General features: G+C 39.9%; 1 protein-coding gene across 2 annotated transcripts in view; it reads left to right on the forward strand.

The window, feature by feature from the left end:
• Window positions 1–20,272, forward strand: part of KCNH1 (potassium voltage-gated channel subfamily H member 1) — a 465,858-nt gene that overhangs the window by 46,672 nt on the left and 398,914 nt on the right. For both annotated transcript variants that reach the window (XM_003273031.4, XM_003273030.4), the window contains exon 5: window positions 4,996–5,114. In XM_003273031.4, the coding sequence (XP_003273079.1) occupies window positions 4,996–5,114 (119 nt within the window). The remainder of the gene's footprint in view (window positions 1–4,995; window positions 5,115–20,272) is intronic.

A 20,272-nucleotide genomic window follows, 5' to 3' on the forward strand; every position in this document is an offset into this window, starting at 1 on the left:
AGGATCTGACACAAAGTACTTCTCTTCTACCCAGAGCCTCAGGCACAGGGGATAGGTCCTGCAAATGCTTCCAGAGCCCCCTCTGTCATTTGGTGTACCAGTTCTCACCATCCTTTTTATGAGCTAGCTAGGCCTCTGACTTCCTCATCTTCACTTTCCGCTCTGTCTTTTGACAGTAATTCTCTTACTTTCTGACAAATAGTGCCCACGGATGGCAGGGAGAAGGGAATGAAAGTCAAGTTAGGTTTGCCGTTTGCTAACAGCTCTGGGGTGTGTGTGTGTGTGTGTGTGCGCACACGCGTGTAAAGGCTGAATGAGGGAGTAGGTAGGAATTCCTGCCTAAAATGAGAATCTGTGATGCTCCAGTGATTTCATTTGTTCCTTCTCTTGCTTTTTCTTTTGTTATAGATAATTGGGAGTAGGCTGTGGGATATGTTTCTGTTGCATTCTGTCTTCTGAGCCAGCAGGGTTGGGCAAATGAGTATAGAATTAGAGTGTAAAGCTCAGAATTTTCTCTCTTTACATTGCTCACCAAAGGATGAGTCAATCCTCTTGTTTTCTCTATTATCCCACCAACTAATCTCATATTAAAGGAGCAAATTCATTTTCAAAGATTCACATGTTTACTTCTAAATTCAGAGTTAAACTTGAGCCAAATACAGACAACAAAAGGAATGCAAAACTTCGGAGTAGGTTTCTAAGAGCCAGAGATGTAGAATATTGAAGGATGAAGGCTCCGGCAAACTGTCGTAACTGTTGACCCTCCTCCATGTATCTTCACGTTGGACATGGGAGAAATAGTAATAGACACAAGTCGCAGGCCCCAGCCCTCTTCAATGTTAATATTTTATGTCTCTGCCCTTAGGTTGACGGGAAAGTGATGATTTAGTGACTGCTACTTGAGGAAGCTATTCTAGATTTTTGGTTCTTTATACATTGGTAAGGAAAAGATTGTGGGAGGAGACTTGAGGACGCTTAGGCAGTGGTCCTCACTGACTCTCCATGCTGTAATCTGTGTCCACTATTCTTTGCTGGATGTTTGGATTATGCTATCAGCTCCTCTGAATTTCTGACCCTGTATCTCAGGACAAGGCTGGCCTCTGTCCTTTTTGGTACCCCTGGACTTATTCTCAGAGGAGTTGGAATTCTAACTCATCCCAGCACCATCTCTTCTGGCCTGAAAAAGAAAGATTCAGGCTCATCGGTGGCTCAGCTAAGTTGACACCCACTAGGCATTGTGGGGTCAAGACAGGGGAAAAGCCATTTCTCTATTCCTGAGAATGGAGAAAAGACCCAGTAAATACCTTTTGGCTGATTGCTAGATTGTGTACTGTGTTCCCCTCCTTTGTCTTTTTTCTCTCTATACTCTTCCTCTTCTGCTCTTGCCTACTTCCCCTCTCATTTTCCTGATCATGGTATGGTTTCAATTTTCTCATGGCATCCACAGCCCTGTTATGCCTAACTTGCTGGTGACATTTGTGATAGAACTGGAAGAATCCTGGGCCAGGGGTTTCTTCATTTGAGCTCAATTCAGTGTTGAACTTCCAAGTGGGATATAATTGGAGAGTGGGTGCAGAAAAATGCCTGGCAAAAGAGAGGCACAGAAATATCCCCTGAAACTGAAGAGTGTTTGTGAAATGGGCTGCCTATTCTTTGGGACTCTATATCTATTGGAAACCCAGACAGAAGTAGGGTGATGAGAGAAAAAAAAATTTGTTCTTTATTTGTCCAATATACCTATTGTATTCACCTGTTGGGTGCCTGGCCTCATGCTAGGTGCTGGACACAAGGAAACACCTGCGATAGAGCCTCTGAGTCTATTTGGGAGAAGGGATAGACAGGTAAGCAAATAAAACAGTAAAGCACAGTCAATGATCTAATATATGCCTGCCTAAAGCAAGTGGGGGTTCAATACACGGAGCAGGTAAGTCTGCTGGGGTAGGCCAGTATCCTTCCTTGAAGGATGACGATGAATCACGCGGAAAATGACTATCTGGTTTCCCCTGAGCAAGACCATTTTGAGCTAAGTTCAGTTTGGGTTGTCCCCTCCCATTTGGCCTTTTGGACAATAGGAGTTTCACTTTCTCCAGGAGTGATTCTTCTGATGGGTCTGCTACAAGGGACATTGTTGGTCCAAATTGTACGTATTATCTTCCACCAAACTGGTTTGTTCTTCCTATGTCTTTAATCTCATTGAATAGCTGTCACCCCAGTCGTCACCCAAACCAGAAACTCAGGAGCCTCCTAGGTTGCTTCTTCTTTTCCTCTGTAGCTATTTTTTTCAGAGTCCTGACTCTGTAGCTGCCCTCAAGTCTCCCCTTGACCCCTGGCCCGGGCCACAGCATTGGTCCAGGCCTACATGGTCTCTTGCCTGTTGTTCTGACGTATCTTCTATCTGTCAGTCTTTTTTTTTCCAGCCCACTATCCACTTTGTTGTTCTGTTCATTTAAAATGCAAATTGGCATGTGTATCTCCCTCCTCACCAAATGTAAAGTCCTTCAGTGGCTCTCAGTGGGTTTCAGGATGAAGTTCAAATTTCTTAACTTACCTTCTAGGTTTTTACTGTCCAGGTTCTTCTTGGTTTGGCCCCTACCAACCTCTTTAGCATCATCTCAGGACACACCTGGCATCCCCTTCCCACTTATAAGTCATGGCCCTTTATCCAGCCATTCAGAATGTCTTGTTCTTCACTGGCATATTACCCTGTTTTATAATTTTCTGCCTTTGTAGGTGCTGTTCCTTCTGTGCGGGATATTTTTCTTTCCTTAAGTCTACCTAATTCTTACTCATTGTTCAAAACTTTGCTCTAGTGCCATCTCCTCCAGGAAACCTGCTTTTACTCCCCAGCCTGGATTAGATATGCCTCCTTTTGACAGTCTTGGCCACAGCATTCTGTACTCACGCCTGTCATAGAACTTAGCTCACTATGTCATGATTTCTTAATTGTCAGTCTTCCCTGCTAGAGTGTGTGCTCTCTGAGGCCAGAATCTGTGTCTTATTCTTGTTAGTAACTCTAGTATCTAGTACCATGCCTGGTACATAGTAGTTATGTTTATAAAATTAACACATGAGTGAATGAATCTATTTTTTCATCTGGTGAGGCACGATTGCCATTATAAAGTATCTATAGAGCAAGGAGGAAAATATGGGTTTGGGAACTTGGGAGAAAACTTATCTCCTTCCTTCCTGCCCATGCTGGGTAGAAGTATAATGCAAATTTCACACTGTTCATCCATTTCCTTTTCAACACCCACTCACCTTCCCATGCCCTTGCTCAGACAGCTGAGAGCCCATTCTTTTAAGAGCCCACTCTTGCGAAGAGAATCGGGGCTAGGCCAGAGAGTGAGGGGCTATCCTGAGTCTAGGGAAATGCCCAGAGGTCCAGGGATATTCCTTTTTATTCTTTTATGTTATATTAGGTGATGAACCAAGGGGTTTGGGGCACCTGCCCTGCCAGCTCCCTCTCATCATTGTTCTCACAGTATATAGATCACGCTGGTGGTGGTGGTAGGGTGGGTGCAGAGCCCTTGCTGATGTTTACATACACAACTGACTGAAGAATAAACTCTCTGCTCTTCTCGAAAAGCTTTTTGGAATCCAGTTTCAGCTTTATTTTAAGCTGAAGTAGAGCCTGCCTCTGAAAGTAACTTTTAAAAAATCTTAGTTCATAGTTCCCATAGCACATTCATTGACATTGGGGGAGATGTCCAAGACCCCAGAGTCCATGCTGTCCCCTCCTGTTAACATTAATGGGACACCCCCCCACACACGGTCAAACCACTATGTGTATCTTTACAAGCCAACCCCAGCAGTTCCACATTTCTGCTTTGTGGCATTAGGGTGGATGAAAGCACTACTGGCTTTTTATTAAAGCCTGGCACTTCTGGAATGAGATAAAAAAGAGCTGATTTGCTATTCTTATTATATTGACAAAAATTTATCCAGTTTATTATTCTCATAGGTTGTGTAGAAAAATAAAATATGGACATTTTTCTGTTTAACTCCATTGTCCTCTGGATTCTACAAGTCTATCTTGGAAAGTTGCTCCAGGGTAAAATTTGGCAGATGAGATTTCTACTGGAAGGTGCTGAATGCTTCTAAACTCTAAAGGATATAAAAAAATAAAATCACCTAGTCCTGCTTTTAGCTGTAATGTAAAAATAGTTGCGTGCTCTGTTTATTTGCTGTATACCCCACATCTGGGTTTTTGGAGCTCCTAAAACCCAAGCCTGGTCATGAGAATACTGACAGGACTTCAAGGGTCTCATGGGGCAACTGCCATGGTCATAACCTTGATACAGATGGGTTGTTGAGTGTTGAAATGGACAATTGTCTTTGGGGGCCTTTAAAAGGTGTCAAGATCACTCAGACATCTTCAATTCTCAGTAAAGATCTGTCACCAACCATCTTTCTCCCACCCTAAAGCAGACTAAAATTTACCACTGCTTTTCCCCCACCTACCCAGGGGTAGAAATCATTTCTTATTCCTCTAGCCTTGGAGAAGGTAATGCCTAGAATGGCCATTTGACTAGCTTGTCCATTTAAAATGCAGAACCAGCTGTTTCTGCAAGATCAGATAGCCTGGGGATTGGGAACAGCCTGAGCCAAGTGACCAAGTCAGAGAAACATCTCAATTACCCGATATTATCTTCTGAAGAAGGCTTGGGCCAGAGTGGAGAGATGTTCTAGACTCTTTCTCATTGTCCAGGCACTCTGTGTCTTAGTCTCTCAATTTGTAAAATGGTACTAAAACGTGCTCTACCAATTTCACAAACTATGATTAGGATGAAGTGAAAGTGCAGGGGAAAAGCAAATTGTGAAACACAAGGTGCTTTTCTGAGCAGTAGGTCTTGCTTGCAGGGATGCAGAGTGACTCATGGGAGCTTAGGAGGGCATTGGGGGTGTCTGTTTCTGACAGTATAACTTGTAATGTGAATGTCTGTGCACATTTGGGATGTGGTTGACCCTGTCTTTTCACTCTTCCACTTGCTTCAGGCTGGGGGAAGTTTGCTCGGCTGACAAGAGCACTGACAAGCAGCAGGGGTGTCCTGCAGCAGCTGGCTCCAAGCGTGCAAAAAGGCGAGAATGTCCACAAGCACTCCCGCCTGGCAGAGGTAAGGGCAAGGGGTTAGCTGAGCCTCACTTTTAGGGGGTGCATGGGCTGAGGCAATGGCACAAAACTAGTGTGCTATCATGGAGAGGAACTTCAGGACCCCCAGACGCCTGTCTTGGCTGGGCTTACACACCACGATGTATGACACTGGGTAAGTGACCTAACTCCTTTGAGCTTTATACTTTCCCATGTGCAAAAGCAGGCTGGAAAAGCTCTGTTTCAGCTTGCTTGAGATTAAAAGTGTCAAATCACTTTTTTGAGGAGCTAGGAGTGCTTCATGTACATGAAGGCGTTTTTAAACAATTTTGTTATTAGAGCAATACATACTGTTATAGGCAAAGAAGATACAGGAAGTGAAAAGAAGAAAATAACAATTACCTGTAATCACAACAACCAAATGGCATTTTACAGTTTTTTTGGTGTGTGCATTTAACTTGTTTCTTTGTAGATATCCTATTTCTTAAACGCTAAGAAATTCATTTTTTCAAATGTTAATGTTTATGAAATTCAGACACATCTAGGAATAGTGTATACATTAAATATGATTATGTTGCCTTTTCTTCACTTTATATAATCATGAACATTTTTACATGTTAATAAATATACTTAAAATTATTATTATTTTGATAATCTTTGTAGTTAGGAAAATTTGGCATTCTTCTTTTTGCTGGGGCAAGTAAGAGGCTAGGAAGCCTTGACAAGGTATCTCATTAGGCTTCATGCACCCAACTTGTCATTATCTGCCTTTGATACTGCCTGGTCTTTATTTTAATTTTATTTTTCATTTTTTTAATTTTTAACTTCTTTTTATTATACTTTAAGTTCTGGGGTACATGTGCACAATATGCAGGCTTATTACGTAGGTATACATGTGCCATGTTGGTTTGCTGCATCCATTAACTCGTCATTTACATTAGGTATTTCTCCTAATGCTGTCCCTCCCCCTGTCCCCCATCCCATGACAGGTCCCGGGGTGTGATGTTCCCCGCCCTGTATCCAAGTGTTCTCATTGTTCAGTTCCCAACTATCAGTGAGAACATGTGGTGTTTGGTTTTCTGCCTTGTGATAGTTTCCTCAGAATGATGGTTTCCAGCTGCATCCATGTCCCTGGCAAAGGACATGAACTCATCCTTTTTTATGGCTGTGTAGTATTCCATGGTGTATATGTGCCACATTTTCTTAATCCAGTCTATCATTGATGGACATTTGGGTCAGTTCCAAGTCTTTGCTATTGTGAATAGTGCCGTGATAAACATATGTGTGCATGTGTCTTTACAGTAGCATGATTTATAATCCTTTGGGTATATACCCAATAATTGGATGGCTGGGTCAAATGGTATTTCTAGTTCCAGATCCTTGAGGAATCACCACACTGTCTTCCACAATGGTTGAGCTAGTTTACAGTCCCACCAACAGTGTAGAAGTGTTCCTATTTCTCCACATCCTCTCCAGAATCTGTTGTTTCCTGACTTTTTAATGATCGCCATTCTAACTGGTGTGAGATGGTATCTCATCGTGGTTTTGATTTGCATTTCTCTGATGGCCAGTGATGATGAGCATTTTTTCATGTGTCTGTTGGCTGCATAAATGTCTTTGTTTGAGAAGTGTCTGCTCATATCCTTCGCCCACTTTTTGATGGGGTTGTTTTTTTCTTGTAAATTTGTTTAAGTTATTCGTAGATTCTGGATATTAGCCCTTTGTCATATGGGTAGATTGCAAAAATTTTCTCCCATTCTGTAGGTTGCCTGTTCACTCTGATGGTAGTTTCTTTTGCTGTGCAGAAGCTCTTTAGTTTAATTAGATCTCATTTGTCTATTTTGGCTTTTGTTGCCATTGCTTTTGGTGTTTTAGTCATGAAGTCCTTGCCCATGCCTATGTCCTGAATGGTATTGCCTAGGTTTTCTTCTAGGGTTTTTATGGTTTTAGGTCTCATATTTAAGTCCTTAATCCATCTTGAATTAATTTTTGTATAAGGTGTAAGGAAGGGGTTCAGTTTCAGCTTTCCAATATGGCTAGCCAGTTTTCCCAGCACCATTTATTAAATAGAGAATCCTTTCCCCATTTCTTGTTTTTGTCAGGTCTGTCAAAGATCAGATGGTTGTAGATGTGTGGTGTTATTTCTAAGGCCTCTGTTCTGTTCCATTAGCCTATATATCTGTTTTGGTACCATTATCATGCTGTTTTGGTTACTGTAGCCTTGTAGTATAGTTAGAAGTCAGGTAGCGTGATGCCTCCAGCTTTGTTCTTTTTGCTTAGGATTGTCTTGGCAATATGGGCTCTTTTTGGTTCCACATGAACTTTAAAGTAGTTTTTTTCCAATTCTGTGAAGAAAGTTATTGGTAGCTTGATGGGGATGGCATTGAATCTATAAATTACTTTGGGCAGTATGGCCATTTTCATGATATTGATTCTTCCTATCCATGAGGATGGAATGTTCTTCCATTTGTTTGTGTCCTCTTTTATTTTGTTGAGCAGTGTTTTGTAGTTCTCCTTGAAGAGGTCCTTCACATCCCTTGTAAGTTGGATTCCTAGGTATTTTATTCTCTTTGTAGCGATTGTGAATGGGAGTTGACTCATGATTTAGCTCTCTGTTTGTCTGTTATTGGTGTATAAGAATGCTTGTGATTTTTGCACATTGATTTTGTATCCTGAGACTTTGCTGCAGTTGCTTATCATCTTAAGGAGATTTGGGCTGAGATGATGGGGTTTTCTAAATATGCAGTCATGTCATCTGCAAACAGGGACAATTTGACTTCCTCTTTTCCTAATTAAATACCTTTTATTTCTTTCTCTTCCCTGATTGCCCTGGCCAGAACTTGTAACACTATGTTGAATAGGAGTGGTGAGAGAGGGCATCCCTGTGTTGTGCCAGTTTTCAAAGGGAATGCTTCCAGTTTCTGCCCATTCAGTATGATATTGGCTGTGGGTTTGTCATAAATAGCTCTTATTATTTTGAGATACATTCCATCAGTACCTAGTTTATTGGGAGTTCTTAGCATGAAGGGCTGTTGAATTTTGTTGAAGGCCTTTTGTGCATCTATGGAAATAATCATGTGGTTTTTGTCATTGGTTCTGTTTATATGATGGATTATGTTTATTGATTTGCATATGTTGAGCCAGCCTTGCATCCCAGGGATGAAGCCAACTTGATCGTGCTGGATAAACTTTTTGATGTGCTGCTGGATTCAGTTTGCCAGTATTTTATTGAGGATTTTCACATTGATGTTCGTCAGGGATATTGGTCTAAAATTCTCTTTTTTTGTTGTGTCTCTGCCAGGCTTTGGTATCAGGATGATGCTGGCCTCATAAAATGAGTTAGGGAGGATTCCCTCTTTTTCTATTGATTGGAATAGTTTCAGAAGGAATGGTACCAGCTCCTCTTTGTAGCTCTGGTAGAATCTGGCTGTGAATCCATCTGGTCCTGGACTTTTTTTGGTTGGTAGGCTATTAATTATTGCGTCAATTTCAGAGCCTGTTGTTGGTCTATTCAGAGATTCCACTTCTTCCTGGTTTAGTCTTGGGAGGGTGTATGTGTCCAGGAATCTATCCATTTCTTCTAGATTTTCTAGTTTATTTGGATAGAGGTGTTTATAGTATTCTCAGATGGTAGTTTGTATTTCTGTGGGATCGGTGGTGATATCCCCTTTATCACTTTTTATTGTGTCTATTTGATTCTTCTCTCTTTCCTTCTTTATTGGTCTTGCTAGTGGTCTATCAATTTTGTTGATCTTTTCAAAAAATCAGCTCCTGGATTCATTGATTTTTTGAAGGTTTTTTTTTGTGTCTCTATCTCCTTCAGTTCTGCTCTCGTCTTAGTTATTTATTTATTTATTTATTTATTTATTTATTTATTTATTTTTTGAGAGGGAGTCTTGCCCTGTCACCCAGGCTGGAGTGCAGTGGTTTGATCTGGGCTCACCGTGAGCTCCGCCTGCCGGGTTCACACCATTCTACTGCCTCAGCCTCCAGAGTAGCTGGGACTACAGGCGCCCACCACCATGCCCATCTATGATCTTAGTTATTTCTTGCCTTCTGCTAGCTTTTGAATTTGTTTGGTCTTGCTTCTTTAGTTCTTTTAATTGTGATGTTAGGGTGTCGATTTTAGATCTTTCCTGATTCCTCTTGTGGGCATTTAGTGTTATAAATTTCCCTCCACACACTGCTTTAAATGTGTCCCAAAGATTCTGGTACGTTGTGTCTTTGTTCTCATTGGTTTCAAAGAACATCTTTATTTCTACCTTCATTTCGTTATGTACCTAGTAGTCATTCAGGAACAGGTTGTTCAGTTTCCATGTAGTTGTGTGGTTCTGAGTGAGTTTCTTAATCCTGAGTTCTAATTTGATTTCACTGTGGTCTAAGGGACAGATTGTTGTGATTTCTGTTCTTTACATTTGCTGAGGAGTGCTTTACTTCCAACTGTGTGGTCAATTTTGGAATAAGTGTGATGTGGTGCTGAGAAGAATGTATATTCTGTTGATTTGGGGTGGAGAGTTCTGTAGATGTCTATTGGTGCAGAGCTGAGTTCAAGTCCTGAATACCCTTGTTAACCTTCTGTCTCGTTGATCTGTCTAATATTGACAGTGGGTTATTAACCTCTCGTATGATTACTGGGTTGGAGTCTAAGTCTCTTTTAAGGTCTCTAAGGACTTGCTTTATGAATCTGGGTGCTCCTGTATTGGGTGCATATATATTTAGAATAGTTAGCTCTTCTTATTGAATTGATCCCTTTACCATTATGTAATGGCCTTCTTTGTCTCTTTTGATCTTTGTTGGTTTAAAGTCTGTTTTATCAGAGACTAGGATTGCAACCCTGCTTTTTTTTTTTTGCTTTCCATTTGCTTGGTAGATCTTCCTCCATCCCTTTATTTTGAGCCTATGTATGTCTCTGCATGTGAGATGGGTCTCCTGAATATAGCACACTGATGGGTCTTGACTCTTTATCTGATTTGCCAGTCTGTGTCTTTTAATTGGGGCATTTTGCCCATTTACATTTAAGGTTAATATTGTTATGTGTGAATTTGATCCTGTCATTATGATGTTAGCTGGTTATTTTGTCCGTTAGTTGATGCAGTTTCTTCCTAGCATTGACAGTCTTTACAATTTGGTATGTTTTTGCAGTTGCTGGTAGCAGTTGTTCCTTTCCATGTTTAGTGCTTCCTTCAGGAGCTCCTGTAAGGCAGGCCTGGTGGTGACAAAATCTCTCAGGGTTTGCTTGTCTGTAAAGGATTTTATTTCTCCTTTGCTTATGAAGCTTAGTTTGGCTGGATATGATCTTCTGGGTTGAAAATTCTTTTCTTTAAGAATGTTGAATATTGGCCTCCACTCTCTTCTGGCTTGTAGAGTTTCTGCCGAGAGATCAGCTGTTAGTCTGATGGGCTTCCCTTTGTGGGTAACTCAGTCTTTCTCTCTGGCTACCCTTAGTATTTTTTCCTTCATTTCAACCTTGGTGAATCTGACAATCATGTGTCTTGGGGTTGCTTTGTGGAGTTCTCTGTATTTCCTGAATTTGAATGTTGGCCTGCCTCACTAGGTTGGGGAAGTTCTCCTGGATAATATCCTGCAGAGTGTTTTCCAACTTGGTTCCATTCTCCCCATCAGTTTCAGGTACACCAATCAAATGTAGATTTGGTCTTTTCACATAGTCCCATATTTCTTGGAGGCTTTGTTCATTTCTTTTTACTCTTTTTTCTCTAAACTTCTCCTCTCACTTTATTTTATTAATTTAATCTTCAATCACTGATACCCTTTCTTCCACTTGATCGAATTGGCTATTGAAGCTTGTGCATGTGTCACATAGTTCTTGTGCCATGGTTTTCAGCTCCATCAGGTCATTTAAGGTCTACTCTACACTATTTATTCTAGGTAGCCATTCGTCTAATCTTTTTTCAAGGTTTTAGCTTCCTTGCGATGGGTTCGAACATCGTTCTTTAGCTTGGAGAAGTTTGTTATTACTGACCTTCTGAAGCCTACTTCTGTCAGCTCATCAAAGTCATTCTCCATCCAGCTTTGTTCCATTGCTGGTGAGGAACTGTGATCCTTTGGAGGAGAAGAGGTGCTCGGGTTTTTGGAATTTTCAGCTTTCCTGCTCTGGTTTCTCCTTATCTTTGTGGTTTTATCTACCTTTGATCTTTGATGTTGGTGGTCTACAGATGGGGTTTTGGTGTGGATGTCCTTTTTGTTGATGTTGATGCTATTCCTTTCTGTTTGTTAGCTTTCCTTCTAACAGTCAGGTCCCTCGGCTGCAGGTCTGTTGGAGTTTGCTGGAGGTCCACTCCAGATCTTGTTTGCCTGGGTATCACCAGTGGAGGCTGCAGAACAGCAAATATTGCAGAACAGCAAATATTGCTACCTGATCCTTCCTTTGGAGGCTTCGTCCCCAAGGGGCACCCTCCTGTATGAGGTGTTAGTCGGACCCTACTGGGAGGTGTCCCCAAGTTAGGCTACGTGGAGATCAAGGACCCACTTGAGGAGGCAGTCTGTCCATTCTCAGAGCTCAAACACTGTGCTGGGAGAACCACTGCTCTCTTCAGAGCTGTCAGATAGGGATGTTTAAGTCTGCAGAAGTTGTCTGCTGCCCTTTGTTCAGCTATGCCCTGCCTGCAGAGGTGGAGACTACAGAGGCAGTAGGCCTTGCTGAACTGCAGTGGGCTCCACCCAGTTCAAGCTTCTCCAGCTGCTTTGTTTATCTACTCAAGCCTCAGTAATGGTGGACACCCCTCCCCCTGCCAGGCTGCTGCCTTGCAGGTCAATCTCAGACTGCTGTGCTAGCAGTAAGCAAGGCTCCATGGGCTTGGGATCGGCTGAGCCAGGTGCGGGATATAATCTCCTGGTGTGCGGTTTGCTAATACTGTTGGAAAAGCACAGTATTTGGGTGGGAGTGTCCCATTTTTCCAGGTGCTGTCTGTCACGGCTTCCCTTGTCTAGGAAAGGGAAATCCCCTGATCCCTTGCACTTCCCGGGTGAGGCAATGCCCTGCCCTGCTTCAGCTCACCCTCTGTGGGCTGTGCCCACTGTCCAACTAGTCCCAATGAGATGAACCAGGTACCTGAGTTGGAAATGCAGAAATCACCTGTCTTCTGCATTGATCACGCTGGGAGCTGCAGACCAGAGCTGTTCCTATTCGGCCATCTTGGATCTGGAATCCTGGTCTTTATTTTTTCAACTACACCTGGGTGGGACCAGTTAGAAGCATTATACCTTCTTGACTCCAAATCTCCTTCTTACCCAAGGATAACAGGTAAACTGTCCCATTGCCTGTAGATGGCTCGTCAGTTCTTGATGCACATTTGGATGGTGCAACCCTTTCTAACCTGGCTCCAGAGTTCCATACCCTTAGTGGAGACACTACCAACATGACGCAGCTCACAAAGAATGTTCTGAATATATGCAGTAATGTCAAATGAGTTAGCTACAGAAGATCTCCTTGTAGTAACCAGAAGCTGTTGTCAACAGTGGAGGTGGGGAGCATTCATTTGTACCATTTTGGACAAGGACAGATATTTGGATGATGGTAGCATCATTTTTTCTCATGATGTGGGCTTGGCTTATGATAGAAAGGATACTGAAGGAGACCTTTCAACTCATAGCCTGTACTTTCTCTGCTGCTTCTTATGGTTACTAGAATAACCTCCTCTCCTACGTCTCTCCCCTTGCTCACTCTTATTCGGCCACACTGGCCTTTTTGCTGTTCCTTGTACACACCATGCTTAACTGCAAGTCTTTGCCCAAATGTCATTTTCTCTATGTAGCTAACTGTATCAGTCAGAGTTCTACCAGAGAAACAGAGCCGGTAGGATACTTAATATTAAGAGATTTATTGCAAAGAATTGGCTTATGTGATTGTGGTGATTGGCTACTTGTGTCCAAAATTCACAGGGCAGGTTGGCAGACTGGAAACTCTTGGGAAGAGCTGATGGTGAAATTCACAAGCAAATTCTTTCTTCCTTATGAAAACTCAGTTCTGCTTTTAATGCCTTTTGACTGACTGGATGAGGCCCACTCAGATTACAGAGGATTATATCTTTTCCTGAAAGTTGACTGATTATAGATGTTAATCACATCTACATAATACTTTTACAGCAACACTTATTTTACTGTTGGCTTAAATACCTGAGTGCCACGGCATAGCCAAGTTGATACATAGAACTATTATAGTTCACCTCTTGTCAACTTGATACCCATATACATTTTTATAATCCATATTTAATCTCCAAATAAGTCAATAAGAAAATCATACTTCCATCTAACATGATACAATTACTCTATGTACAATGGAAAATATGCGAGCCTTTTCCCCAAAAGAGGATGCAAAGTCATTGATGATGTTCATTTTTCTTCTTCCTATCCTGTAATTCAAATACTGTGATATAAAATTAACTATTATTAATATATTTATGTTATATGAGACGATAAGAAAGGGATGAAAATAATAGTATTTTTTATATATATCAATTTATACCAAATTAAGGAAAAATTACAACTCCTAGTCCTCTTTTTAATCTGATCTATGTTTTCTTCCACTTGATACCTTCTAATGTAACATACAGTTTACTTACTTATTGTGTTTATTCAGTGATAAATCTCAAGCACTTAGAACGGTGTTTGGCACATAGTAGGTACTCAGTATTAAGGTTTTTTTTTTTTTAATTGGTGGAATGAATGAAAGAAAGGAAACAATGTTAATGAGTTTTAGTCTACCAGTCTGGCATAAGTGGTTGCACATTGATTGCCAATATAAGGCAAACATCTGGGTCTCATCTCAGGGGCTAGTATGTTTTAGTTAGCCTGGCTAGAGGCTTACTGATTTTTATTGATTTTTTCAAAGAATGAGCTTTTGGTTTTGTTGATTTTTTTCTATTGATTTTTTGCTTTCAATTTCATTGCTTTCTGCTCCAATTTTTGTTCTTTTCTTCTGCTTACTTTGGATTTAATTTGCTTTAATTTTTTAGTTTCCTAAAGCAGAAGCTTATTGATTTTTGATTTTTTTGCTTTTCTAGTATATGCATTTAATGCTAAAAATTTCCCTCTAAACACTGCTTTTGCTGCATGCCACGAATTTTAATTTGTATTCTCTTTTTCATTTAGTTAAAATATATTTTATTTTCTCTTGAGATATATTCTTTGGCCTATGTATTATTTAGAAGTGTGTTGTTTAGTCTCCAAGTATTTTTGGATTTTCTAGCTGTTTTCTCTAACTGATTTCTAGTTTAATTTCACTGTGGCCTGACAGCAGACATTGTATGATTTCTATTTGTTTGTTAAGGTGTGTTACTTGGCCCAGAATGTGGCCTATCTTAGTGAATGTTCCATGTGACCTTGAGAGAATGTGATTTCTACTATTGTTGGACAAAGTAGTCTATATATGTTCATTATATCCAGTTGATTGATGGTATTATTGAGTTCAACTATGTCCTTACTGATTTTCTGCCTGCTAAATCTGTCCATATCTGATAGAGAGGCATTGAAGTCTTCAACTATAATAACAAATTCATCTATTTTTCCTTGCAGTTGTATCAATTTTTTCCTGACATTTTTTGATGCTCTATTGTTAGATGTGCAGATGTTAAAGGTTATGTCTTTTTTGAGAATTGACTCTTTTATCATTATAATGCCCCTCTTTGTCTCTGATAACTTTTCTTGCTTTGAAGTCTGTTCCGTCTGAAATTAATAGTTACTCCTGCTTTCCTTTGATTACTGTTAGTATGATACATCTTTCTCCATCTCCTTACTTTTTAATCAATATGTGTCTTCATATTTAAAGTGACTTTCTGTAGATGACATATAGTTGGGTCTTGTTTTTTCATCCAGTCTGACAGTCTGTGTCTTTTGTATATTTAGACCACTGAAGTTTAAAGTGATTATTGATATATTTGGATTAGTATCTCTGGTATTTGTTGCTTTTTTCTATTCATTGCCCTTTTTCTCTTATTTTGTCTTCCATTCTTTTTCTGCTTTTTTGGTTTTAATTGAGCATTTTATGTGATTCAACTTTTTCTCCTTCCTTAGCAGCAATCAAAATGCAAAAAAAATTTTTTTTCAGTGGTTGCCCAAGAGTTTGCAAAATACATTTACAACTAATCCAAGCCCCTTTCAAATAATACTATACTAAGTACTTTATAATAGGAAGACGACATTCCTAATTCCTCTCATTCCTCGTATCATTGCTTTAACTCATTTCATGTATACATAAACACAAACACACATATATATGCATACTTGAATACATGTTGCTATTTTTCATTAAACTGTCATCTGTTAGATTAGTTAAAAATAAGTAAAATAAAAATTTCATTTTACCTTCACTTATTCCTTCTCTGATGCTCTTTCTTTCTTGATGTACCTCTGAGTGTCTGACCTATATCATTCTCATTCTCTCTGAAGGACTTCTTTTGACATTTCTTGCAAGGCAAGTCTACTGGCAACAAATTCACTCCATTTTTGTCCGAGAAAGTCTATTTTTCCTTTTTTTTTTTTTTGGAGATGCATTCTCCCTCTGCCACCCAGGCTGGAGTGCAGTAGCATGATCTTGGCTCACTGCAATCTCTACCTCCCAGGTTCAAGTGATTCTCCTGCCTTGGCCTCCTGAGTAGCTGGGATTACAGGTGCGTGCCACCACGCCCGGCTAATTTTTGTAATTTTAGTAGAGATGGGGTTTCACCATGTTGGCCAGGCTGGTCTTGAACTCCTGACCTCAGGTGATCCTCCCACCTCGGCCTCCCAAAGTGCTGGGATTACAGGTGTGAGCCACTCTGCCTGGCCTTTTCCTTCACTTTTGAAGGATAATTTCACAGGGCCCAAAATTCTAGGTTGGTGGGTTTTTTTTTTTTTTCCTCCCAACTCTTTAAATACCTCACTCCACTTATCTTCTTGCTTGCCTGGTTTCTGAGAAGTTGGATGTACAGTTGACCCTTGAATAACATAGGTTTGAACTGTGCGAGTCCACTAATAATGTGGATTGTTTTTCAATAAGTATACTGAAAATTTTTTGGAGATTTACATGACTTGAAAAACATGCAGACCAACTGCATAGCCTAGAAATATTGAAAAAATTAGGTATGTCATGAATGCATAAAATATATGTAGATACTAGTCTATTTTATTATTACCATAAAATATAAACAAATCTATTATAAAAAGTTAAAATTTATAAAAACGTATGCACACAAACCGAACATTTACAGACATAAAGATGCAGTATTAAATCATAACTGCATAACATTAACTAAAGTACTTTACTACTGTAATAATTTTGTAGCCACTTCCTGTTGTTCTTGCTGTGAACTCAAGTGTTATGAGTATCCACTTAAATGTGATGCTAATCCTCTCGTCCTGAACAGTTCTTCTCTCTAGTAAATTTTATATAGCAGTAAAAAGTGATCTCTCAAGGTTCTCATCATCAATCTCTAGCATTTTTTTTTTTATCGTTTTTAGTAGAACACCATAAACCTTGATAACACTAGAGGACCCATACGAAGTGGCACTAGTTACAAGAAAAGGTTGGATTGCTTCATATGTATCATAGATTGGGGTCTGCAGCTGTGGTTGCCTGCCATTTCAGACAGACTATTCATATTGGAAACAGATGATATAAATTTATGGTATTGATAAATACAGTACATTACTGTGAATGTATTTTTCTTCCTTATGATTTTGTTAGTAACATTTTATTTTCTGTAGCTTTGTTGTAAGAATACAGTATGTAATACAAAATAACATACAAAAGATATGTTAATTGACTTTATATTATTGGTAAGGCTTCTGGTCAATAGTAGGCTATTAGTAAATTTTTGGAGTCAAAAGTCATATGTAGATTTGACTGTGTGGGGGCATTGGTGTCCCTAACTCCTGCATTGTTCAAGGGCCAACTGTAATTCTTATCTTTCCTTCTTTTTAGGCTAGGTGATTTTTTTTTCCCGATTTTTTTTTTTTTTTTTTTTTGAGATGGAGTCTCGCTCTGTCCCCCAGGCTGGAGTACAATTGCATGATCTTGGCTCACTGCAACCTCCACCTCCTGGGTTCAAGCAATTCTCCTGTCTCAGCCTCCTGTAGCTGGGATTACAGGCACCTGTCACCATGCCTGGCTAATTTTTGTATTTTTTTTTTTTTTTTGGATTAATTTTTTTTTTTTATTATACTTTAGGGTTTTAGGGTACATGTGCACAATGTGCAGGTTTGTTACATATGTATCCATGTGCCATGTTGATTTCCTGCACCCATTAACTCGTCATTTAGCATTAGGTGTATCTCCTAATGCTGTCCCTCCCCCCTCCCCCCACCCCACAACAGTCCCCGGAGTGTGATGTTCCCCTTCTTGTGTCCATGAGTTCTCATTGTTCAATTCCCACCTATGAGAGAGAACATGCGGTGTTTGGTTTTTTGTCCTTGCGATAGTTTACTGAGAATGATGTTTTCCAGTTTCATCCATGTCCCTACAAAGGACACGAACTCATCATTTTTTATGGCTGCATAGTATTCCATGGTGTATATGTGCCACATTTTCTTAATCCAGTCTATCGTTGTTGGACATTTGGGTTGGTTCCAACTCTTTGCTATTGTGAATAGTGCCGCAATAAACATACGTGTGCATGTGTCTTTATAGCAGCATGATTTATAGTCCTTTGGGTATATACCCAGTAATGGGATGGCTGGGTCAAATGGTATTTCTAGTTCGAGATCCCTGAGGAATCGCCACACTGACTTCCACAATGGTTGAACTAGTTTACAGTCCCACCAACAGTGTAAAAGTGTTCCTATTTCTCCACATCCTCTCCAGCACCTGTTGTTTCCTGATTTTTTAATGATGGCCATTCTAACTGGTGTGAGATGGTATCTCACTGTGGTTTTGATTTGCATTTCTCTGATGGCCAGTGATGATGAGCATTTCTTCATGTGTTTTCTGGCTGCATAAATGTCTTCTTTTGAGAAGTATTTGTTCATGTCCTCTGCCCACTTTTTGATGGGGTTGTTTGTTTTTTTCTTGTAAATTTGTTTGAGTTCATTGTAGATTCTGGATATTAGCCCTTTGTCAGATGAGTAGGTTGCAAAAATTTTCTCCCATTCTGTAGGTTGCCTGTTCATTCTGATGATAGTTTCTTTTGCTGTGCAGAAGCTCTTTAGTTTAATGAGATCCCATTTGTCGATTTTGGCTTTTGTTGCCATTGCTTTTGGTGTTTTAGACATGAAGTCCTTGCCCACGCCTATGTCCTGAATGGTATTGCCTAGGTTTTCTTGTAGGATTTTAATGGTTTTAGGTCTAACATATAAGTCTTTAATCCATCTTGAATTAATTTTTGTGTAAGGGGTAAGGAAGGGATCCAGTTGCAGCTTTCTACATATGGCTAGCCAGTTTTCCCAGCACCATTTATTAAATAGGGAATCCTTTCCCCATTTCTTGTTTTTGTCAGGTTTGTCAAAGATCAGATAGTTGTAGCTATGCGGCATCATTTCTGAGGGCTCTGTTCTGTTCCATTGATCTATGTCTCTGTTGTGGTACCAGTACCATGCTGTTTTGGTTACTGTAGCCTTGTAGTATATTTTAAAGTCAGGTAGCGTGATGCCTCCAGCTTTGTTCTTTTGGCTTAGGATTGACTTGGCGATGCGGGCTCTTTTTTGGTTCCATATGAACTTTAAAGTAGTTTTTTCCAATTCTGTGAAGAAAGTCATTGGTAGCTTGATGGGGATGGCATTGAATCTATAAATTACCTTGGGCAGTATGGCCATTTTCACGATATTGATTCTTCCAACCCATGAGCATGGAATGTTCTTCCATTTGTTTGTATCCTCTTTTATTTCATTGAGCAGTGGTTTGTAGTTCTCCTTGAAGAGGTCCTTCACATCCCTTGTAAGTTGGATTCCTAGGTATTTTATTCTCTTTGAAGCAATTGTGAATGGGAGTTCACTCATGATTTGGCTCTCTGTTTGTCTGTGATTGGTGTACAAGAATGCTTGTGATTTTTGTACATTAATTTTGTATCCTGAGACTTCGCTGAAGTTGCTAATCAGCTTAAGGAGATTTTGGGCTGAGACAGTGGGGTTTTCTAGATATACAATCATGTCATCTCCAAACAGGGACAATTTGACTTCCTCTTTTCCTAATTGAATACCTTTTATTTCCTTCTCCTGCCTGATTGCTCTGGCCAGAACTTCCAGCACTATGTTGAATAGGAGCGGTGAGAGAGGGCATCCCTGTCTTGTGCCAGTTTTCAGAGGGAATGCTTCCAGTTTTTGCCCATTCAGTATGATATTGGCTGTGGGTTTGTCGTAGATAGCTCTTATTATTTTGAGATACGTCCCATCAATACCTAATTTATTGAGAGTTTTTAGCATGAAGCGTTGTTGAATTTTGTCAAAGGCCTTTTCTGCATCTATTGAGATAATCATGTGGTTTTTGTCTTTGGTTCTGTTTATATGCTGGATTACATTTATTGATTTGCGTATGTTGAACCAGCCTTGTATCCCAGGGATGAAGCCCACTTGATCATGGTGTATAAGCTTTTTGATGTGCTGCTGGATTCGGTTTGCCAGTATTTTATTGAGGATTTTTGCATCAATGTTCATCAAGGATATTGGTCTGAAATTCTCTTTTTTGGTTATGTCTCTGCCAGGTTTTGGTATCAGGACGATGCTGGCTTCATAAAATGTGTTAGGGAGGATTCCCTCTTTTTCTATCAATTGGAATAGTTTCAGAAGGAATGGTACCAGTTCCTCCTTGTAGCTCTGGTAGAATTCAGCTGTGAATCCATCAGGTCCTGGACTCTTTTTGGTTGGTAAGCTATTGATTATTGCCACAATTTCAGAACCTGTTATTGGTCTATTCAGAGATTCAACTTCTTCCTGGTTTAGTCTTGGGAGGGTGTATTTGTCGAGGAATTTATCCATTTCTTCTAGATTTTCTAGTTTATTTGCATAGAGGTGTTTGTAGTATTCTCTGATGGTAGATTGTATTTCTGTGGGATCGGTGGTGATATCCCCTTTTTCGTTTTTTATTGCATCTATTTGATTCTTCTCTCTTTTCTTCTTTATTAGTCTTGCTAGTGGTCCATCAATTTTGTTGATCTTTTCAAAAAACCAGCTCCTGGATTCATTAATTTTTTGAAGGGTTTTTTGTGTCTCTATTTCCTTCAGTTCTGCTCTGATTTTAGTTATTTCTAGCCTTCTGCT

This window comes from Nomascus leucogenys, chromosome 5 (assembly GCF_006542625.1).
Source record: "Nomascus leucogenys isolate Asia chromosome 5, Asia_NLE_v1, whole genome shotgun sequence".
Taxonomy (NCBI): domain Eukaryota; kingdom Metazoa; phylum Chordata; class Mammalia; order Primates; family Hylobatidae; genus Nomascus; species Nomascus leucogenys.